This window comes from Saccostrea cucullata, unplaced genomic scaffold (assembly GCF_032062105.1).
Source record: "Saccostrea cucullata isolate Sc308-1 unplaced genomic scaffold, CSIRO_AGI_Scuc_v1 ctg1349, whole genome shotgun sequence".
NCBI lineage: Eukaryota > Metazoa > Mollusca > Bivalvia > Ostreida > Ostreidae > Saccostrea > Saccostrea cuccullata.
This window is the reverse complement of record NW_026924468.1, coordinates 172,501-196,688: the sequence shown is the minus strand read 5'-3', so window position 1 is coordinate 196,688 and position 24,188 is coordinate 172,501. Positions and strand designations below refer to the sequence as shown.

Genomic DNA, 24,188 nt, shown 5'->3' with positions numbered 1-24,188 from the left:
TTTGGGTCTTCTGCAACAAGTAACAAGATGTGTTTGTGAAACACTATGTGCCCGGCGGCAACAAAGTTGAAAAAAAAAACATATTTTTAGCATAAAGGTTACAGTCAAGGTCACAAGGTCATTGATTTTGGTGACATTTGATAGAGCTTAATTGTTCAAGTATGCATACCAAATATGAAGTCTATCTCTCATGGTTCAAAAGTTATGGTGAAGGTTCAAAAAAGCTATTTTTAGCATATAAGACACAGTCAAGGTCACAAAGTCATTGACCTTGGAGTCATGTGAAAGGGCTTCATTAGTGGAGTATGCATGTCAATTATTAAGTCTCTATCTTTCTTCGTTCAAAAGTTATGGCGAAGGTTAAAGTTTGCCGTCAAAAAAACTATATTTAGCGTATAGGTCACAGTCAAGGTCACAAGGTCATTGACCATGGTGTCTTTTAAAAAAGCTTAATAAGTGTTGTATGTACACCAAATATGAAGTCTCTACCTTTTATGGTTCAAAAGTTATGGCAAAGGTTAAAGTTTGCAAAAACCCCTATTTTTAGCATATAAGTCACAGTCAAGGTCGCAAGGTCATTGACCTTGGTGTCATTTGAAAGAGTTTCATTAGTGGAGTAGGTATACCAAATATGAAGTCTCTATCATTCATGGTTCAAAAGCTATGGCGAAGGTTAAAGTTTGCAGACAAACAGACAGACAGACAGACAGGACAAAAACAATACACGCCTCGGATCTTTCGATGCGGGCGCATAAAAATAAGAACAGGAAGAAGGATAAACATTTCTTTGCTTAATGGGCTGAACAATTAAAAGAAAGCACATGAAATGTATAACAGCATGCATAAATTAAAACCTAAACAAACAAATAACATAAATAAGATTTGAAAAAAAAATCTGATAAAGTTTTTATTTTTCACCGATCAAACAATCCAATGTACAGATCCGAGTACCCGTGTATACTAAGCTTTATCCCATCTCATAATAATTTGTTCAAAGTTGTCATCTCTTCTTTAAATATAAGAGTGCTCATCAGATTAATAAGGAATATTACACGGAGAGAAAAGGATAATGACTAGAGTCTTAATTAAAGCGGATAAAAATGACAGAAGACACGTACAGGACTACAGGTATATAATGCTCTTACTCATTACGGGCAGCTGGATAAAAACAGGTGCTTTTTTCCTAAGCATTATTTGTTAATAATTTCTCTTTAGATCGATTAAAAAAATTGCACGCTATGAAGTAAAATACGTGTAGTAGTTTAGAAGACTGAATAAATGACCCATCTCAAGAATAGATACCAAAGGGGGAATGAAACATTTAAAATAAATAAAATTCCTGTTTTGTTTTGAACATATTTTATTGACAAGCAAGAGGATAAGAAACAAGTTCTAACAACTTACTAGTTCTTCTTCTTAAAAAACACATATAATTGCCATACAAAATAATATCAAAAATGTGTACAAATAAGAGTAAATAATATATTTAGCTAAATCTATAAGACTCATTTATAAATTTATGAACAGCGGCAAAAATGCCAATGTTTACTTCAATTGAAAGATTTTCATTGCCCCATAGCAGTAGGTGTACATCTATGATGTCATTTTGAACAATATCTTCACATTTCCTAGACATACTTTGCACACAGGCACCAGGGGTTACTTATTTTCCTTTTAATAAAATAAATAAACGTGGCACCTACCTAATAATTAGGTAGGGGGTATATTTTTTTTATTAAAGAAAGATAAGTTTTGTCAGGTGCCTGTAATTTTGCATTACAGTGTTTTTAATTTCGTATAATCTTAGAAGAATATTTTTTAAGAAGATAATTTTCAATATTTATAATGACAGCTGTGTGCGTTCTTTCATACAGCTCCTCGATGCGGATGATGTTCGGTCAGAATATCTTGAGTATACTACGGAGATCTTTATCTTGTTTGGAAGGTGCATAGTTATTGAGTGATGTTGTTTGTCACCTTCCATGTCTCAGATTCATAAAAGGGGACTCCATTGACCTTTGTTTTAAATATCTTTATTTTGGTTTTGGTTCTGTTAGTTGAATATTTCCAGTTGTTCCATAAATTTGCAAATGTGGTGCGGCTTTTGGAATTTTATTTACAACGTCCAAAGTAGAATCTCCACTGGCTAAATGAATCTTGCTGCCAAGGTATTCGAAATTGTCTAAGTTCTCTGCTGTAACTTCCCTATTTATCTTTTTATTTATCTTCATTAATTTTGTTTTGTTTACATTTATATTTAATCCAGTTTGTCTGCTATACCTCACCAGGTCATCAGTTATGTTCCTTAAATTCATATATCGCAGTGCTAGTAAAGCAATGTAATCTGCAAAGTCAAGATCTTCCAGTGACTGTTGAAATGTCTAGGAAATTCCCCCATTAGCCTTACTAGTAGTGATTTTTATAAGCCAGTCTATGCAGAAAGTAGAGAGATATGGTGAAAGCAGACATCCCTGTCGTACCCCAGTTTGAATTCTGTCTGTCCTGTGCCGCAGATCACATTTAACTGGAGGTATTTATTGTCTGAATAATGAAAATGATTTTGTTAGGGTTGCCAAAATGTCTGAGGATTTGCCATAAAGCAGGACGATGTATCCTTTCAAAAGGTATGGCAACATTGATGAAATTGGCATACAGCGTTGTGCTCCATTCATTGCCCTATTCCAAAATTTTCCTCAAGGAAAATATCTGGTCTGTGTATGATTTTCTAGGCAGAAATCTACTAGTCTTCTACCGTTGTTGTTTATCACATGAAAGCCATATTTTTCCATTATGGTGTCTTTTCCCTCATTGCTTGTGCCAACGTTTGCATTGAGATCACCAAGTATAAGTATAGAACATCATGAACTGGTGTTTCCCCTGCACCTCTGTTCAATTCTTCATTAAAGGAATCAGTTTCTTCTTCATTATTGTCTTTTGAAGGTGAGAAGCAGACTACAACAGTCAGCTTAGCATATTTTGAATGGAATCTTGCCGAAGAAGTCTGTCATTGTATGGTTTCCAACCTAACATACACTTTCCTAGTTTCCTACTGAGCATTATGATTACTCCATTGCTGTGCAGTTCATCGTTTCTTCCCGAGTAAAGTATTGATAACCAGACAAAGAGGTAAGTTTGCGAGTCCCATTTCCTGTCCACCTTGTTTCACATGTACCTAGTATTTGGATGTTATACCTGTTCAAGTCCTTAAGGACGTGAGTCAATTTTTCTGTCTGGTGGAGGGTGCGGACATTCCAGCAACCAACTCTACATACATCTAAAGGATATGGAGAACATCGTTCATATACTAGTAACTAAATGTGGAGTTGACGACCACATCAAGTGTTGTCCTCTTCCAATATTTTAGGTTGAATAATTTTTAAAAAAGGTCTGAGCACTAATAACGGGGCAAAATTAATATTTACGGGACTTTCGACAGATTGTTGCATTGGAAGACTAGGTCTCCAAAATCTACCCAAATATTATCAATTAGTAACTCAAGCATGACTTTAAAATCAACTTCAGAGTACTTGTGTTTACAGTCAGAATGGTATTTTTATAAATAGAAGTTATGGTCCAGAATATGCATGTTTCCTAAAAGGAGACGATTAAAACTTCTTTTCAAATGGAAACTTACAGTTTCAAAAATTGAAAGCTGAAAAGTTGATATCACTTATTTGAATACTAGTAGGTGATATCTCGCATAACTACCTGAAAGATTTTTCACAAGAAAAAACGATTATGACTAAATGCTTAGACTGAAAACAGTAATTGAAACGCAATTGAAAATCAATTGTGTTACCAAATTGCAAGCTTAAATCTCTGGGTATGTTGCCTTTAGGATATTGGGTCGAAAAAGGACGGATATATCAAAACTTGAATGCAATCTCGGGGACGTAAATATATGTGTGCATTATTGAAGGGTTTTGGCATTCATTCATATTCAAGTGTGCAATAGAGGGCTGCATTTCCTGTTGAGGAGTGGAGAACTGAAATCATTCACAAATCCTGAAGTACATCCAAACAAAACACAACCCTGTGTCCTTCTATCGCGGACTTCCCTGGGCAAAGGCAAAAGTAGCATTATAAATTGAAAATAATTGTTGCTAAAAAATGCAGATTAAATTTCGTAAGTTCACAAATCTAAATGATGTATTTGGTCGAAGTTGATCCCCAAACTCAATGTAATCGTGAGAATAGATTTGTTTCCGTGTGTGTTTGTGCTAAATTGGTCAGGAAACTTAATTTCTATATATAAAGGTTGACTTTGAGTCTTGTAGCTGAGATGGGAAAGGATGTCAACATACTCGTGGGTAAGTCATTCTTCTGTCGGAGTATGCTAGATAGTGGGATGGGATCTTAAGTTTACAAGACTTTATTGTGCTGAATTACTCCTTAAATTAAAGATGTTGATTATTTTCTTCAAATTTTTGCATATTCCCTTTGGTAATGTGTAATGTGGCTCATTTCTTTGAAGCACAGATCTAAATATTTTTGCCATCTGGCGAAACACTAAATGTTTGCAATTCGAATTTTGTCAGTAAAACTGGGTCAAATTTTTAAAAGGAAATTTGTGTCATATAATTCAATGAAAATTTCGATTTGGTGAATTTTTTTGTTGGTTAAATTGATGAGAAAATAAATTAGATTTAATTTTAACATAATACCTCAACAAACAATTAAGACCTGCACCCTTACCAGTGGACAACTCAGATCCGCAATGCGTGACCTTACATTTCGCTGATTGGCAAAGCATAGTTAAGTTGGAAATATTGACTAATTAATATTGTATTACACATTTAACTAAAATATTTTAAATGCGTAATTATTCATTAAGAAAATTAATATAATACAATCTATTTGAAAAGAAAATCTCATTACATTGTCATTGGTGATTTGCAAAATTATTTTACTAAAAGCATTCTAATTGTACACAAAAGTATTCTTAAGTTTATATTCAAAAGATGCTCTAGTTTCTAATTGACAATATCTATGTAGTTTTGGAGACAAGGTCTTCCAACAATCTGTTAAAATACCCATGGGTAACTATTGCCCCCTGTTATAAGCAGGCCTACTTTCGTATTCATATGAAGCAGAATTTATTAAAGATATAATATATGAGAAGAAAAAAGAACCACTTGGGTTGACCTTCAGCTCGATATTTAGATATGTCGACGATGTACAATGTATTATCAATTAACAATTTTATCATTTCTGTCCATATGTCGATTCGATATCCGAGTGGACTTGAAGTAAAAGAATCAAAAGAGTGACAAACTGTTTCATATTTGTATATATTACTAGGGGAAAAAAGTTGTTAACGGTAACCTAGGAAGAAAACTTTATGATAAATGTGATGAATTTAACGTTTCACTTGTCAATTTCTCTTACTTATTTACTAGTATATAAAAATATACCCTTAAATCCTGGATATCGGGTTTTGTCTCCCAGTTGTTTCGATACGCAATAGCATATTTTGCGTACTATATCAACTTTTCAAATTGAGTGAAAAATTCTCGAATGGGACATAAAACAACATAAAACCAGACAAGCTACTGGCCTACAAGTTGACGGAACAGGGATATCAAAAATCTTGTTTGAAGTTGTAATTTGGCAAATTCTATAAACAAAACAGATGACCACATCAGCAATTAAAACCAATCATTAGGTCAAATGCTGACTTTTTTCATATTTGTTATTGGACCATTTTTCCCTCCCTGGGAATTCTACGGATTTTCTCGTTTTTCCAATCATGACAAGGTGCTCACGGCAGGCGTTACCGGTCGTCAGGGGATGCTTACTCAGGCGCGGATCCAGAATTTTTTTCCAGGGGGGGGGGGGGGGGTCCACCCCAGTCAAAAAAAAATCCAAACCCAGAAATGTCTTGACAAGCAGAAAAAAAAACCAACAACAAAAAAAAAAAAAAAAAAAAAAAAAACCCAACTAAACCCCCAAAACCCCCCCAACCGGGGGGTGGGGGGGGGGGGGGGGGGGTGGGTAGTGGTGACTTCTATTGCCTCAAATCTTTCACTTTTCATACCCATTTCACACATATTCGCGTTTACCAGGGGGGGGGGGGGGGTTCAGCGTTTTCCAGGGGGAGTCCATGGTAATTTTTTCTTTGTTTTAGTATATACATTTTTTCCTGGCCCCCGACCCCCCTCTAGATCCGCGCATGTTACTCCTCCATGGCTCCTTACCCCACCTATGGTGTTTTAGAATTCTTTTTTTTTTTTGCTCCTTATCATTTGAATGGACTTTTGAGCTTGAATATTGTTTGTTATGCCCCTATTTGATTGTTTTAAATGTACTTTGCAGGTGTCATTGTTGGAATTGCCGTTATTTTGGTGGGTATTGCAGTAGTGGTTGCTTGCTCATTTTTCTGCTTCCGGAAATGGAGGTAATACAATAATCACAAAAAAATTTAAAGGTTGCCTCATTTATTATGCCTCATATCTATAGAAAGACCCTTTTCGAAAATTAAGTGTTTTCTGTCTAGTACGTAACTGAGATGATTCTGTACGCATTTTAATGAAGATTGGCCTTTTTCAGAAAGAAGAAGTTCCCGATCACTCTCACGGCTTTTTATCGGAGCAGGTCCTATGACGAAGAGGTTCCACCGACCCCAAGTAGCATCCAATCAGAATCCGTGTATTCCTTCGCAACGCCCTCTATAGCGACAGACGGGGTTAACCCCTCAGATACGATAGAATTTTCTTACGATAAAGCTGACAGTCCTTATATAGAATTACCAGCTGATCCTAACGCAGAAAGTAAAGAGAACAGAGAAAAATTACGTTTCTTAGACCCGAAGCGCTCGAAATCTTGGAAGAGTGGTTGGATAGATCGGGTCACCCATATGATTGAAGCCACTGAAACTTATTCCAGGGCTGCCATCCGAAGGTTATCTGAAATTGTTTCAGATTCAGGGGAAAACTGTGATAGTGAGGCTTTAGATGAGACAAAACTGCCGACAGAGGGTATGTCGGAAAACCCTGTGGTCGATGTACCAACAGGAAATGATATCTACGCACGCGTGAAAAAATGACAAAAACCTTTCGTCACTGGGTTCAGTCGTTGGAGCGCCATTAATTTAACCATATTTTTCTCTCAAGAGAATTCATTACCTGCATGGTTGTTCTACTGAAAGCACAATTATTTCCATTTTTATAGAATTCATGTAATATGTTTCATTTGATATTCCTACGTTGTGTTGTGAGTGTTCGCGTCATTTCTGACACATTTTAAATTCGTCCTTTTTATTTGATTTTTTTTATTTCATTACATAGATACATTTTCCCGGTATATCACAGTATAGAATCTAGGTCATGATCATGGAGGAAACAATGAGAGAATATCCATTTATTGATCGTGCCAGTTTCTGGCGGCTCCTATATTGGAGCTGTATACATTGTTGTTGCAAGTTGAAATATTTTTGTTATTCATAATCATGAAATAATTATTAAAGATAAAGCGGATAAATGTGAGCATTATTCTGGGTTTTACGTGGATTATTTGCTATACGATATGTTTATTACACAAGGAAATAAAGGGTCTCTTTGTTCCTGTTTATATCAAAGTGCGAATTAAACTTCTATAATTAGTACTAATTTTGTAGGAAATTGGCAATCCCTTTCGTATTAATTTCAATTTAAGTTAATTAAATTACAATTTTAAAAGTTGTTGAATTGAGACCAGTAGTCAACTAAAATGTTCGCTTGTATCAATATGAAAACAAGCAAGGGGGGGGGGACTCAAGCAAGGGGGAGGGTCTCAAAAGTCTATTCAAACAAAACTAATCGGTAGCAGAGCAAACACGGACATTTTAAACATCAGAAGTGAGATTAGGTGCCATGGCGTAGTAAGCATTCCCTGCCGACCGTGCATACCCGGCGTGTGCTCTTTGTCCTGATCCTAGACAATTCAAATAATCTGAAAAACGTCAGTTGGCATTTGACGTAATGATAGATTGTACATTTGCTGACAACATCACAAAGTCATTGAATCGACCATAGAACTTGCGAAATGATGACTTTGAACGAGTCTGATGATGTTTTTCTTTTCTCAACTTGTCTGTCAATAGGCTGCCTCGTTTACAGATATATGTATATTCAGTACTGCGTATTAATATTAAACAAAACATTCAATTAATCTCAAACACCAGTCATAAATCAAATAATCTTCTAACTGTAGTTTATTATTTTCATTATTTTAATTTAAATTGAAGGACTGTATCTTTGTGTTAGGGCAAGTTTTGGGAAATACTAGAAATATACACATGCAGTATTTTTGGTAATTATAGCTTTGTACCCATGGTACCTTGCCTAGGGAGCATGAAGCTATAAGCTACCCAAAGATTAGTTGATGTTACAGAGATTTCATCAATTAACATTGTATAAATTCTATAGTCGTTATTTTGTCTTTGTAAACAAATATACTAGTAACCGATCAATTGGGTGGTATTTTAGCTGACTTGTTTCAAACCAATCGTTAGACCTTTGATTTAGTACTGAACAGTGAACTTGACTACTTGTTCAATATGTGGGACTCATTGCAAGTGTGACCGGTCAACAGGGAATGTTTACCATTCCTAGATCCCAATTCTGGTATTTCCTGGGATCCTGTTCACAAGTTAGGTGCCTAGGACGAGCATGCATCCTCTGTCGCCTTGTTACACTCGCACTGAGCCACGGGATACAGTATAATACACTAGTCTAACATTTGATAGGAAGCCTGTCAGTCAAAATACGATCTAAAGAAATACGTCGTATTTGGAACAAATCGTTGCAACAGGATCGAAATGCACTGGGGAGAGTTATAATGTGGACTCACCGTGGCTTGAGATGATGTTCCAAACGATGTTATTATAAAAACCATGGAATTTGAAAATTTTGCTGCTCAAAAGCTTTAAATTGGCAACAAATTAAGATCAATTATTCTACATAAAGGACAAAAGATCATTTCATTCATATTCATCATTCATGCATTTGTCAGTGTTGGACTTATTGCTTTCATATGTAGGGTGAATCTGTTTTAGCCTGAAAACTCATCCGAAATGAGTCTCATACAAAGGAAGGTAAACACTTTTACTTCGTTCGGCTATGATTAATTAATACTAAAATGATTTAAATACTGGTATGATTTGAAAATTATATATAATTGAATGATCACTCGTGGAAAAATGTCGGCCTAAATTGGTGCCGTGACCAGGATAGAAATTAAAACAAATAATAAACGATTAAAAACATAAAATTAAAAAAATCTTTTTAAAATAAGATAGAATTGAATTCTTTAATTTATTGAAACTTAGGATGAGATTCAATAATAATAATATTATAACATAAAAGCAAATATTGTCAGAGGTTCATGAGTTGTTACCCTTTAATGATAGTTACCGTTTTGTAAATAAATTTGAAATACTGTTAGACCTACATGATAAGCAATATAAGAAGATTAACTTCCAATATGTGTTCGAGAAAATTGAAGGGTATTAATCGTATAGGAGAGGAACAAGCAAAAAAAGTTCGTCAAAAGAAAGAGAAATACGCGAATACAGTTATGAACGAATTATTGAAAACGAAAAACCGGAAGTTGGCGGTCATGGCGGCAAATAAAGTAAAGCTGATTTAGATTTTATTATTTTTTCCCAAATATTTAACATGTTTTGAATTATACTTTTTTGGTAAATATTAAAGTTGATGATAAACAAGTATACAATCTTTATGAGGAACTGTCATGAAATAATATTTGGTAAAAAATTGAATTTTAAGTGACTTTGAAATACCGTCTGCGATGTTGTGTACTATTGCATTCTTTTACTTCAGGAAGCCATAGCGATTGTGCTGGACATTGGTCCTTCTATGAATAATGCACCCCCGGGTGAGGAGACCCCATTGCAGACAGCGGTGGATGCCATCAAGATGATACTACAGAGGAAGGTTGTCTTTGTGTTTGTTGTAAACATTATCCTCGAGTGGCCATAAATCCGGCAGTGAATCGTCAGTCTATGTTGACGATATGTTGCCAAGTTTTATGTTGCAAATTTAAACCGGTCATTTGACTCCAAAGAAAAAAAATGGATCGTTTGTAAATTCGATTTTTTTTCATTTGAAAAGTTAAATGAAAAAAAACCCAAACATTTTAATGGGATGTAGGTCACTAGGTGATGGAATTTACTTGCATGTATCATGTGCATGTATCTAATTAAAATCTTAGTCTTAGTTAGAATAATCTAACTGTGTCTCAGGACAAGCCCTAACAACAGTTAGAATGCCTCCTATATACTTGCAATGTAGCAAAAAATTGCAAAATCACTCCGAAATGATTTTGAAGAAGAATAGCTGTAGATCTGTAGCTCACTGGCCTGAAAAAAAGATGGGATGGACAACCAGAAAAGCTACAGTTCCACCCATAGAAAAAAAATCCTGTATATTTATTGCGCAAAAAAGTTGCACTCACTTCTGCATTAATTACTGTACATTCTGACTTCAATTGTAAAAAAAAAATAGATATCAATAAATTCCTTACTCCTCTATGAAGTATACTGTCATATTGAAAGTTTTGTTGTGGAATCAATGAAAAAATATGTAAGGATCATGGTTAGTAATATATTGAGCTGAAAGTTTTAAAATCATAGAGAAATGAATTGACAAACAGCGACCTTTTTGTTGTGTGCAATAAATATACACTTTTTTCAATGGGTGGCACTGTAGCTCCCCAGTCTGTCAATATATTTTTTTTTGGAGAGCTACAGTTCTGCAGCTAGAAGAAAACAAAAGGATTTGCACTGAAAATAACTACCAAATTAAAAACTTCTTAAAAGTCTTTTTGAGGTCCTGTATGCCCTTTAACCTAAAAAAAAAAAAATCCATCTAAAGATGAAAATTTAACAATCTTTCAATTTTTTTTTTTCTCGCTTCAGATTTACACACCTGTTTATGTTCAGAACATAGAATATGCACTGAGTTAGAGTTATCTCCCATTTCTTCTTTACTACATTGCTAATACACAGAATTAATTTATTTGTTAAACCTGGTTTGTAGGACATTTAATGATTTATCATTTTAACTATAAAACATTCCGTCTAGTAATTAAAACCCAGAACTGCTTTGAAATGATTGAAACACAGACCTATAGTCAAGGAATTGCATTCCCATTTGAAGGATGGCAGTTGGTAAATTTTTTTGTAGTTATTTTTTCAGATATTTATTTCCATAGCTTTTATATATTGCAAAGAAATCATTATTTCTACAAGAAAATTCAGTGTTTTTATATCTTTTCAGATGTTCTCAGAATCCAAAGATGAAGTCAGTCTGGTTTTGTTTGGGACGCCAACCACTGATAACCCACTGGCTGACGGTGAAAGCTACGAGAATATCAGCATTGTACGGCCCCTCGGAGTGGTTGACTTCGACTTCCTTCAGCAGGTTCAGAATGACATAACGCCCAGCAATATGTCTGCAGATTGTATCCTTTTGTTGATAACTGTAATGATAAAAAAAATTCAGATGAGATATATTTTGCAAAAAAATGAAAGGTTACAAGACACTTATTTCCTTTGTCTATTAAGCATATACTTTCCCTTAATTTTGTTCAGTTATTGATGCACTAGTGGTTGCCATGGATCATCTGGTGAATGCAACACAGTACGTAAATAGCACACTCTTAATGAATACATCTTGTAATCATGGTACTCTATTTCATTCACATACTGTAAATGTATTATATTTAGCTTGTACAATATTTTGCGGAAATCGATTTTTGAACAAGTTATAAAAAGAATACACAGCCAAATCTAAAATGTTTACAGTATTTACAATATGAAAAAGATGAAATTGTTGATACACTGTGCATAGTGCTCACTCAGTCCATGTGTCTGCCCGACAGAAATCGATGAAAAAATCATTCACAGGTGGATTTTTTTTAATCAAGGATTCTTATTAATTTTATGTCTACTCAACATGAATAGTTTAATGTTGCTATACTATTTTGAAATATCAATGCTTTTAATACAAATTCTTGAAATTACCTGCTATGAGGGTGACAGGTATTCAAAAATATAAAACTGCAAAGTCCTGTTAACTTAATTATGACTAAAACAATCCTAAATTCTATTCAAATTTTTGATGTGAGGACATTGAGTTTAAAATTTATTAAACAATTTTTAAGTAATATCTTATTCCAGGAGGATTTTATTTTTGAAAATTAAGAGTTGTTGGGTTCTGCTAAAGACATTGGAATGGAATATTTCATGATAAACACTTGAAATCTGCAAAAATTTTACTTACACAGCCATTTCCTTTCTACAGCATGTAAACCATTTACCGGTATATCAAACTGGCACATCATGAAATATATGCTTTTAATACAAATTCTTGAAATTACCTGCTATGAGGGTGACAGGTATTCAAAAATATAAAACTGCAAAGTCCTGTTAACTTAATTATGACTAAAACAATCCTAAATTCTATTCAAATTTTTGATGTGAGGACATTGAGTTTAAAATTTATTAAACAATTTTTAAGTAATATCTTATTCCAGGAGGATTTTATTTTTGAAAATTAAGAGTTGTTGGGTTCTGCTAAAGACATTGGAATGGAATATTTCATGATAAACACTTGAAATCTGCAAAAATTTTACTTACACAGCCATTTCCTTTCTACAGCATGTAAACCATTTACCGGTATATCAAACTGGCACATCATGAAATATATGTTAAGAGAATTTTCTGCCTATTTCAGAGGGAAGAAGGGTTTTGGATCAAAGCGACTAATTCTGCTGTCAGACCTGGGAGGAGAGTTTGGTAAAGACCAGATTGATACCATTATCGCCGGGATCAAGAATTCAGGGACTGAACTCAATGTCATGTAAGTGTCGGAGAATGAGGAGTATGGGCAGAAATTCAGATTTTTAGAGGAACCTATATATAATGAATCTTACAAATGTGACAAGATGTTTCTGTTAACTGTATAGGATTTAATTAAAGTGGTTAAAATTTTGTTTGTCATTATAGAGGTTCTGAGTGTTTACAAGTTCAATGTTAACATATGATACCATATGACCTGAAAAAGATACATTTACAAAGAACCTGATACATGTATAGACAAATATTGCCACATTTTATTCACCTAGTCAAAGTTCTTTTTAAGAAATTACAATGTATTCTTTGAATTCCCCTCATTTTAAAGTCTTACCAACTGAGGATGGGGGGAAATACGAGAAAATAAAATGGGGCAAAATTTTCCATTTATACAGTATTGTATGTTTACAGAGGGCCTGATATTGACGATGATGAGGATGATGACAGTGAGAAGCCGGGACCGAGCGGTGCCGCTAACGGACATCAGAAGGCCAAGACCCGTCAGCAGCGGGAGGGAGAGGCCATGCTGAGGAGGATCCTAGAGGAAGTGGAGGGGGAGTGTTACAACTTCAGGTAGGGGGTTATAAATAGAAAAAACAGGAATAATTTTACATCAAAGTATATGGAAGTGGAGGGCGAGTGTTACAACTTCAGGTAGGGGATTATTAATAGAATAAACAGGTATAATTTTACATAAAAGTACTTAGCTGTAATTGAACATTCACCTTGCAGTGAGGCACTACCAGCTCTGAGCTACTTCCAAATGAGACAAGTCCGGCCAACTCCATGGAAAGTCCAGCTGGAGGTCACCTCTGATGTCAAGATACCTGTCTGTTCTTATATCAAGGTAAATTTGGTCAGATACCTGTCTGTTCTTAGATCAAGGTAAACTTGGTCAGATACCTGTCTGTTCTTATATCAAGGTAAATTTGGTCAGATACCTGTCTGTTCTTATATCAAGGTAAACTTGGTCAGATACCTGTCTGTTCTTACATCAAGGTAAACTTGGTCAGATATCTGTCTGTTCTTAGATCAAGGTAAACTTGGTCAGATACCTGTCTGTTCTTACATCAAGGTAAACTTGGTCAGATATCTGTCTGTTCTTACATCAAGGTAAACTAGGTCATATACCTGTCTGTTCTTACATCAAGGTAAACTTGGTCAGATACCTGTCTGTTCTTACATCAAGGTAAACTAGGTCAGATACCTGTCTGTTCCTACAAGGTAAACTAGGTCAGATACCTGTCTGTTCTTATATCAAGGTAAACTAGGTCAGATACATGTCTGTTCTTACATCAAGGTAAACTTGGTCAGATACCTGTCTGTTCCTACATTAAAGGTACTTGGACACAGATTTGAAGTTATTATTTTCTCTATAATATTACGACTTATATATTTTAATAGCATTTCACACAAAAATTAATTAAAAATCTTATTTCGTTTAAAAGATATTGAAATTTCAAATTTTTCTGCGGGCTTGATTGACATATCCTTGCACTCTCACAAATTTTATTTTATTCTTAATCCTTAGGAAAAGTGGCAATCTCGTTTTGTATAAATGAAAAATATTAATACTATAATCCAGAAAATTCAGAGTAGACATGTTCGAAAGCAAAACAAACACTCAATATATTGTCAGTCCGTGCAGTTGTGGTAAGCAGATTGTGATGATTGAACGCACCCGGTGAATTCTAAATATAAACAATAACAGAACTCGAGCCCTGTTTACAAAAACTGTGTACATAACACGAGCGTGCTCGATTTGCTAAACTCTGTACGCATCTCTTAGTTCGGAATGACGATACTTGTGAAGGTGTTTTGCTTTCTAACATTTCTACTCTGAATAAAATTATTTTTCTTGATAAAACTTTTAATATTTCTCATTAAAACACATCAAAATTGCCACTTTTCCTAAGGATTAAGAACAAAGTTAAAATTTGTGAAAGTGCAAGGATGTGTCAATCAAATCCGCCAAAAAATTTAAAGTTTTAATAACTTTTAAATGAAATAAGATTTTTAATTCATTTTTGTGTGAAATGCTATTAAAATATATAATTCGTGACATTTTACAGAAAAAATGAGAAAATATTAACTTCAAATCTGTGTCCAAGTACCTTTAAGGTAAACTAGGTCAGATACCTGTCTGTTCTTACATCAAGGTAAACTTGGTCAGATACCTGTCTGTTCTTACATCAAGGTAAACTAGGTCAGATACCTGTCTGTTCCTACAAGGTAAACTAGGTCAGATACCTGTCTGTTCTTAAATCAAGGTAAACTAGGTCAGATACCTGTCTGTTCTTATATCAAGGTAAACTAGGTCAGATACCTGTCTATTCTTACATCAAGGTAAACTTGGTCAGATACCTGTCTGTTCCTACATTAAAGGTACTTGGACACAGATTTGAAGTTATTATTTTCTCTATAATATTACGACTTATATATTTTAATAGCATTTCACACAAAAATTAATTAAAAATCTTATTTCGTTTAAAAGATATTGAAATTTCAAATTTTTCTGCGGGCTTGATTGACATATCCTTGCACTCTCACAAATTTTATTTATTCTTAATCCTTAGGAAAAGTGGCAATCTCGTTTTGTATAAATGAAAAATATTAATACTATAATCCAGAAAATTCAGAGTAGACATGTTCGAAAGCAAAACAAACACACAATATATTGTCAGTCCGTGCAGTTGTGGTAAGCAGACTGTGACGATTGAACACACCCGGTGAATTCTAAATATAAACAATAACAGAACTCGAGCCCTGTTTACAAAAACTGTGTACATAACACGAGCGTGCTCGATTTGCTAAACTCTGTACGCATCTCTTAGTTCGGAATGACGATACTTGTGAAGGTGTTTTGCTTTCTAACATTTCTACTCTGAATAAAATTATTTTTCTTGATAAAACTTTTAATATTTCTCATTAAAACACATCAAAATTGCCACTTTTCCTAAGGATTAAGAACAAAGTTAAAATTTGTGAAAGTGCAAGGATGTGTCAATCAAATCCGCCAAAAAATTTAAAGTTTTAATAACTTTTAAATGAAATAAGATTTTTAATTCATTTTTGTGTGAAATGCTATTAAAATATATAATTCGTGACATTTTACAGAAAAAATGAGAAAATATTAACTTCAAATCTGTGTCCAAGTACCTTTAAGGTAAACTAGGTCAGATACCTGTCTGTTCTTACATCAAGGTAAACTTGGTCAGATACCTGTCTGTTCTTACATCAAGGTAAACTAGGTCAGATACCTGTCTGTTCTTACATCAAGGTAAACTTGGTCAGATACCTGTCTGTTCTTACATCAAGGTAAACTAGGTCATATACCTGTCTGTTCTTACATCAAGGTAAACTAGGTGAGATACCTGTCTGTTCCTTCATCAAGGTAAACTAGGTCAGATACCTGTCTGTTCTTAAATCAAGGTAAACTAGGTCAGATACCTGTCTGTTCTTACATCAAGGTAAACTAGGTCAGATACCTATCTGTTCTTACATCAAGGTAAACTTGGTCAGATACCTGTCTGTTCTTAAATCAAGGTAAACTAGGTCAGATGCCTGTCTGTTCTTATATCAAGGTAAGAAAAACTAAGTCAAGTCAGAGCTCATGTGCAAGGTAAACTAGGTCATATAACTGCTTTTACATCAAGATAAACTAGGTAAAGTCTGCTCATATATCAAGGCAAACTAGGTCATATACATCAAGGTAAAGTAGGTCAAATAACTGCAAATACATCAAGGTAAACTAGGTCAAATACCTGTCTGCTTATATAATACATTGAATGCAGTTTTATATCTAATACCCTGTGGTGTACAACAGATAAAGGACTTTAAAGTGAAGAGCTTTAAGAAGGTGTACGCCAAGGATGAGGACGCGGCGATAGACACGCTGAGAACGTACCACAAAAACGACGAGGAGGAAACAGAGGTGGAGAAAGAGGATATCGTGGAAGGTCAATCTAAGTTATATGTTCTACTTCAAGAGAATCGGTCTCAATTATGAAAAAAAAATAAAAACATTCTTTTCCACAAAATCAGCATGTTCACTGTCCACTTTATACTGTGGAATTATCGTTGATAGTGGGAGATCAATATTCCTCCTTTTTGTGGATCACTCTAGTCCAAGAATTCACATCCCCACAAACAATTCCTTTATTGTGTATTGATCCATTGAATCTATAAGTTGTACAATTGTATCCACGAGTTATCCATGAAATTAAGTCCATGCAAACCATTAAAAAATTTGCTTTCCCACAAGGACTGAACCTCTGGAAATTTAAATGATTCTACAGTAGATCAGTTCTGGATTATTAACATTTTACCTCAAATATCAAATTTTAGATGCAAATGCTTAAATATTAATGTACCAAATCTATATTTTGATTCATTCTATAAATTAATTTAGTTTATCTGTCTCAGGTCACAGATATGGGACGACGCTAGTTCCAATGTCGGAGGACGACAAACTCAACATGAAGTACAAGGCAGAAAAGTGCCTAAAGACTCTCGGCTTCACTAAGGCAGAAAATGTAAGAAATTAGTGGACTTTCCATGACAGTAAATACTTGTATAATTTTTTCCTTTGAAGAACTTTCAGTGGTTTCATTTTTGGACAGATATTTTTAAATTACTCAGATGAAAGCTCAAGTTAGTTTTCAGAACCACTGTCAAAGTGTTTTGCAAGTCCCAAGAACTAAGTATTTTGCTCTGAATATCTTGAATTTTCTGATATCACATGTTTTCTGTTCTGTTGAGTTTGAGATAGCATGGTTTGACAGTACCTGTATAATACAGAGTAATGTTCTTTTGACAGATAAAGAGACATCATTTCATGGGAGACAACACACATTATGTTGTGGCCGACAAAGATGATGAGGTAAGGTTCGCAGAAAGAACACATTATGATAACTTCTGATTCAACTATTTCACAAAATTCAGAATACATGTCAACTTGTAGATTTAAGAGAGCTATTGTAGCAAAGGTTTCAAACTTCATTTTCTTTTAATTTGAATGTAAAATGCGTAATATGAGGGTTATCTTAGAAAATTGTGACCATTTTAAACATTTCATAACTCGGTCTTAAGTTTACTTCTGGTCACCAAGAAGACAGATTGTAAGATTATCGTGAGCCTCTACTAATGTTAGGTTTAGATTATCCCCAGGACCTGGGTTACTCCTGGACACTTACCAAACAACATACAGACTTCTATATACATACAATAAACCGCTTTTATAATCTCTTACTGTCAACATCATGGCAAGAACATACACTGTATTTCTTTATTTGATAATTTTACATTTATATTCTTATTTAGGCTGCAGTGGTGGCCCTTTCTGCCGTAATTAATGCCTTGTATGAAACTAATATGGCTATGATTGTCAGGAAAGTGTACAGTGCTGCCACAGCCCCCAAACTGGGGTGCCTGATGCCACACATAAAGTCTTCTTATGAGGTAAGGAGGGACAGACCTTTAATGTGCGTTATAAAATCTTCTTACGAGGTAACCTAACCCAGTCAGGTTTATAGGAGGGGTCATAAACTCAATATACCAAACACTTAAAATGTGTACCAATTTAGTAAGAATAAAGCATTTATTGTACATTTACTTAAATTTATCAAAAGCATTTCTAATGGATAATCTTAATCTTTTGATCTTATGTTATCTTGATGCATGAATTAGTCACTAAAAAAAAAAACTATAAAGTTGATAGTTCTGAATATTTTTTTTCAGTGCCTGATTTATGTAGAGCTGCCTTTCATGGAGGACATTAGACAGTACACATTTGGTTCACTGCCACTGAAAGGGGAAACACAGGCAAACAAAAAGTATAAACCCACAGGTAAATAAAGGAATAAAAACTAACAGGTAATTGTAAAAGTTAAAAGGTAATGTTTATATAAAAAAAGATACCCCATATGGATGGGAAAATATATGTATGCAATGAGGCCGGTACACTGTATTTGTGTTGTTGAATATTTCAGATGCACAACTAGAGGCCATAAATGAGTTAATTAATGAAACAGATCTCTCACAAGCTGCAGAGTAAGTACAGATTTCTCTTACAGAACCTCAGCCACAGTTGAACTTTGGTATCTCATAAACCTATATCTTGAATACCTTTGAGATCCTTGAGTATCATAAATCAAGATTTAGAGAATTGCACATTCAGAGAATGTCACAAAATATGAGAAAAATTCTTCAAGTGATGTATTTAGTACATAAATTGCTTCTTTAACAACCAGAAAATATCTCTGTTCTACAAAATTAGCATAAAATAGGATTGCATTAAGGTTTCGTGATTCATTCATTTTTTCAGAGATGAAGATGGAGAAAAAACAGAAGCATTAAAACCCAAGTTAATATTTAATCCTTATTTTCAAAGACTTTATCAGGTATCATTTAGATTTAACAAAAAATTTTCCCATCAATAACCTAATAATGAAAATCATATCATAAACCAGGTTTATTGGTGTTTATAATTTCTGTATACAGTGTCTACAACATCGCGCTTTAGAACCACACGAACCTCTTCCTGAGTTATCGCCCCTGATAGCGAATTCCCTGAAGCCTCCCCAGGAAGTCGTGACGCGATGCGAGGCCCAGTGTGACAAGATCAAGGAGCTGTTTAAATTAGAAGTCGTCAAGAAGAAGGAGGACAAAACAGGAGAGAATATGTTTAAACAAAAGTGAGTACCTGTCCAAACTCATTACAAATATCAATACCATAACTGTCCAAAATTTAAGATAATCTGTCATCAATGAATTTATCTTGCCACATCTTATGTTATTGCAAACCAACCTTAAATGGGATGTCAGAACTTTCAAAAGAAAAATAAAAATTATGAATTCATTTCATATGCTAAACTTTAAATACAGGAAAATGTATTGTTGTTAAAGTCAGTATCCATGTGCTGCGCTAGTGTACTCTTCACTTCTCTATTCACTGAAAATTAAAGTAACTGTAATACTTATTGAAAATTACTGTTTCAGAGAAGAGGAGGAGCCGTCATCGAAGAAGATTAAGTTAGATGATGACCTGGGAGGTGGCTTAGCAGGCATGACAAAGGCAGATGTCACAGAGGTGAGAGTGTATAATGCAGACAATTTAGAGAGGATTCAATGTTGGTATTTTTAGCAAGGGTATAGAGATCGCTAAAATTAAATATTGCTAACAATATCCTTACGGAAGGTTACCATTATATTTCTAGGTATCTTGAGATCTCTTTCCTCTAAAATCAAATACCAATTTTTCAAGTTAAATAAATTTATTTTCATCTTACTGAATATTCCACTTTTACGGTATTTTATTGCTAAACAATGTTACTCTAGTGTCTAATGTTTTCTTTTTTCATGAACATTTTATGTTGAAATTATTAGTGATAATTTTATGCATTTTATTTGACATTATAGGTTGGCACAGTGACTCCAGTGGATGATTTTATCACACTCATTAACCAGAGAGACGCGGATAGATTCGAGGAAGGTCAGCTACTAGTATTTATTAAATCCTCATTAGGCACAATTAATAAATCTCTATATTCAGTTTTGAATCCACTAACATTCGTAAGTTGTAAAAATTATAACTGTCTCACTGTACGCACTGTGCCATTTTTTATCTTTTCAGCCTCTAAACAGATGCAGCAGCGTGTGGAACAGCTAGTGACAGATTCCTTCGGACCCCAGTTTTATGGAAAGGCATCAGACTGCTTAAAAGCCCTGCGGGAACAATCTGTAAAGGTAATCATGAATTATCAGAGCAATAGCTTTCTTCAAGTACTAGCCTTTTACGTGGTTCAATTTGACCTTGAAATTAAAAATGATAATATTTGTAAACATATAATAATAATTGTTTTAATTTTATTCAGAAGTCAGAGCCCACACTGTACAATAATTTTATGAAAAAGTTCAAGGATTTCCTGATAGAGAAAGGAAGACGAGATTTCTGGGAATTGATTGTAGACGGTAAAATTCAGGTTTTCTCATTGCTAATGAAATAAATATAGCTTACTTAAATGTGGTAGAAGATTTAAAAGTTTTTTTCTGTAATCATTTACAACTGGGTAAAGTATTAAACAGTCAATCACCATTTTCTGTTTTTCCACATTAATTATTGTGCTGTGTCTTTTAGTACATTTTGTATATTGTATTTGATTTGTGTACCCCAACATTTGGATTTGTTATTTAGATTTAGTCTGTTACTATATTTTGGGGTTATTTGTAAATGGTAAAGCTTCAGATACTGTAGTAATATTACTATAAAAAATAAAAAGGTTTTTGGCAAATCAGCCCATAAACTTAACGTTGAAAGAGGAAGATATGTGATTATTCTTAAACAAGAAAAACACTGTTATAGAAGTCACAACAACACAGTTACTCTTTTGTAATCAAGTGAAGGATGATAGAATTTTCATGACTTGGGATAGTAACAATGAGTTGGCCTATGTCCAGTATGCAAATGCTATTCATGGGCAGGTCATGGAGGGGGAGGGGGCCAGAGGAAAAGAGACTAAGAGAAAATGATTAATGAGAAGTTGTATTTGTATTTAGAGAAGCTTGGTTTGATCACTAAGACAGAAAGTGAGGACAGCCGAGTGACGCTTGAGGAAGCGAAGGCCTTCACTACGGAGGAAGAGGAGAAGAAGGAGGCGTCCCAGGCACCGGCCGAGGGTGATGACGCTGAAGATTTAGTGAGTCATCACATTTACCTATTTGTTTATTGTGAACATGTTTTACTACAGTGACAATCTGATTAAAATCAGTTCTTCGTTCTGCTCAGAAATTCTGATGATTGCTGTACTTTGTACAGCGACCATCAGAATTTAAGAGCGTAACAAAGATCAGATTTATTCAGACTAACTGCAGTGAGTTGATGAGATTTACCTTGCTGTATGCTGTAATAATGATTTACTGCAAGTAGTTTATCACTGTTTATACTAAATGAAATATTGCTTTATTGTGAGAAAAGTTAACACTGCAAAATTTTAAGGCAGTCTTATTAGGGTAGGTAGGTGGGAATATGAATGCAAATTCACAATTAGGATTCAGATCTGAAAGAGGAAATCAGTACTTTTATGTAAAATAGTTGGTTGATAATAATGATATTTCATTCTTTTTGTGTTTCAGTTGGACCAGATTTGAGATGTACAAGTCAACAGTGTTAAGCTTATACAGGCAGCTTGTGTTGTTTCTACAGGACTATAAATTCTTAAGGAGTGAAAACATATGGCAGTTTACTTACATTGTATCTGTACAAACAGACAGTCTTGACAATCTGTAGCTGAACTAGCTTCTGGTTCTGATCTCCAAAACTGCAATAGATACATGTTTATGATTCTCTTGGCTTAGAGAAACATTGTACAGATTGTAACTGATCTATATAGGGGACCTTTCTGTGTAGTGTGGACAACAGTCCTAGAACTGTTACTATAAGAAAACTTGTAATAGCATACAAGCGTTGTCGTCCATTTCTACATATTAGTATTGAAGGTTGTAAAAAAAAAAATGAAACTAAAAATAATAAAAATATGGACCTATTGAAATGTTTGTTTTGTTTGAATTCTAAGGCTGTCGAAAGTTAGTTTTACATTTAATGTCACTCGTGCAAGAGGGACCAAGGAACAACAGTTACTTTGAGGTATCCAGGAATTTGATATATTAAGGGTAAAATGCCTAAAAAGTTAAGTAATTGGGATTTCCAAATCACGTTGACATATCAGAGGTGTTCAAAATATTAACACTTTGTATCTTATGTACCTAGATATATAGAGAATGTTCAATGATTTGAAGGTTTTAGATATATATTTACATTTGCAAATGTTTTCCTTTATATAACACTACTGAAAGCAACGCGTATCTATAACTGTATAAATACAGGTACGGGGTCAAAGGTCATAGATGTGTGTATGGATAAACGTTTGACATAATTTCTCAGTGATGTCGTAAAGGGTCGACGCGCATTCAGTGGAGTACATACATGCCGTTGGGTTTGAAAAATAATGCATTTCACACGTGAAAAGTCACAATCAGGCAAATGTAAAGAGTGAATAAGTCACAAATGTAAATATAAGTAATAAGGTATTTCAAAACACCTATCGAGCTATAAATACGGGTTGGTACAAGATTAAATTCATCATAAAGCCCTTCGGGCTTTATGGAATTTAATCTCGTGACCAACCCCTATTTATATCCCGATAGATGTTTAAAAATGATACCTTATTTCTTAAGAAATTCAGGAGTGGGTCAGGATTTTAATACATGTATTCGATTGTTGCAAGTCGTGTATAGAAATATTCGTTCAAAAATCTTTAGACCAGTCTTTTAAAGGCTATTTGAGAATTTAGTGTTCCTGTACGTTTTCAACAAAATCCATATATTAAATTAAGAATTTTATTTAACTTGAATGTAAGAATGAGGTGCAAGGTGGATATGACCAGTCCACAGGGGATGCTTACTCCTCCTAGGCACCTGATCTCACCTGTGGAACTTGTGGGTCCCTATTTTATGCCCTCTTCACATATTAGATAAATTTGTTTTGTTTAAATATGGATTTTTTCCAGATTAATCACTCTTTGTAATCTTCTTTTACACTAAAAATAATCAGTTGTCAAGCAATGCAGGCTTCATTCTTACATTCAAGTTAAATAAAATTCTTAATTTTATAGATATTTGATTTAAGCTAGAAGTGGTAATTACCAGGGTAATCATTTTGGATTTTGTTGAAAACGTACAGGAACACTAAATTCTCAAATAGCCTTTAAAAGACTGGTCTAAAGATTTTCGAACGAATATTTCTATGTACGACTTGCAAAATCGAACGCACCTTTCAGTGAAAAGCAAGTTTCGAAGTAGAAACTAGAATGGAAGGTAAATATTTCTTTTTCCCTCAATTTTGTACACTTGCAGCATCTAAATATAGGGAGCATAAATATATACATTTTACATCTGTTGCTGAGAAAACATTTATGAGATAAAAATAGCTATAATTTCCAATATAAAACAAGCGATTCAAATTCCAATAATTTCGGTAAATTTTTTTTTACTAAAAAAAAAACAAAAACCTCTAAATAACTAAGCATGCCAGCTTCACAGGCACCTAGGTGCCTGTGGTAAATGAAAGACTAGAACTAAAGACTGAAACACAGGATTCGTCAATTTTATCAATAAAGTGAAAGTAAATGATAATCAGGCAAAAATCCTACCTGTGAGCTTTGGGAGTGTTGTAATGCTCACAAAGGTGACTGGTAGGATTTATGCCTGTTTATCATTTACTTTCACTTTATTGATAAAATTGATGACTTGTGTGTTATTCATTTAAGCTAGATAT

The 24,188-nt window shown here is 34.1% G+C and overlaps 3 protein-coding genes across 4 annotated transcripts in view; all 3 read left to right on the top strand.

The window, feature by feature from the left end:
- The first annotated feature begins 4,028 nt into the window (after positions 1–4,028).
- LOC134266494 (uncharacterized) lies at positions 4,029–7,488 on the top strand. The gene is made up of 3 exons (XM_062748720.1): positions 4,029–4,310; positions 6,316–6,397; positions 6,550–7,488. The coding sequence occupies exons 1-3, from the start codon at positions 4,283–4,285 to the stop codon at positions 7,043–7,045; spliced, it is 606 nt and encodes a 201-aa protein (XP_062604704.1). The 5' UTR covers positions 4,029–4,282; the 3' UTR covers positions 7,046–7,488.
- Positions 7,489–9,583: 2,095 nt separating this feature from the next.
- Positions 9,584–22,404, top strand: LOC134266508 (X-ray repair cross-complementing protein 5-like). The gene is made up of 21 exons (XM_062748733.1): positions 9,584–9,612; positions 9,822–9,935; positions 11,280–11,463; positions 11,594–11,642; positions 12,738–12,863; positions 13,268–13,429; positions 13,589–13,703; positions 16,683–16,815; positions 17,282–17,391; positions 17,676–17,738; positions 18,179–18,316; positions 18,596–18,704; positions 18,847–18,907; positions 19,182–19,257; positions 19,358–19,551; positions 19,856–19,946; positions 20,276–20,348; positions 20,490–20,602; positions 20,731–20,827; positions 21,413–21,552; positions 21,989–22,404. The coding sequence occupies exons 1-21, from the start codon at positions 9,598–9,600 to the stop codon at positions 22,001–22,003; spliced, it is 2,178 nt and encodes a 725-aa protein (XP_062604717.1). The 5' UTR covers positions 9,584–9,597; the 3' UTR covers positions 22,004–22,404.
- A 1,275-nt stretch (positions 22,405–23,679) lies between these two features.
- LOC134266507 (double-stranded RNA-specific editase 1-like) overlaps positions 23,680–24,188 on the top strand; it is a 20,818-nt gene continuing 20,309 nt past the window's right edge. The window contains exon 1 of one of the 2 annotated variants that reach the window (XM_062748730.1): positions 23,680–23,728. In XM_062748730.1, coding sequence (XP_062604714.1) covers positions 23,722–23,728 — 7 coding nt within the window. In that variant the 5' untranslated portion in view covers positions 23,680–23,721. The remainder of the gene's footprint in view (positions 23,729–24,188) is intronic. The other variant, XM_062748731.1, reaches the window with a different exon arrangement.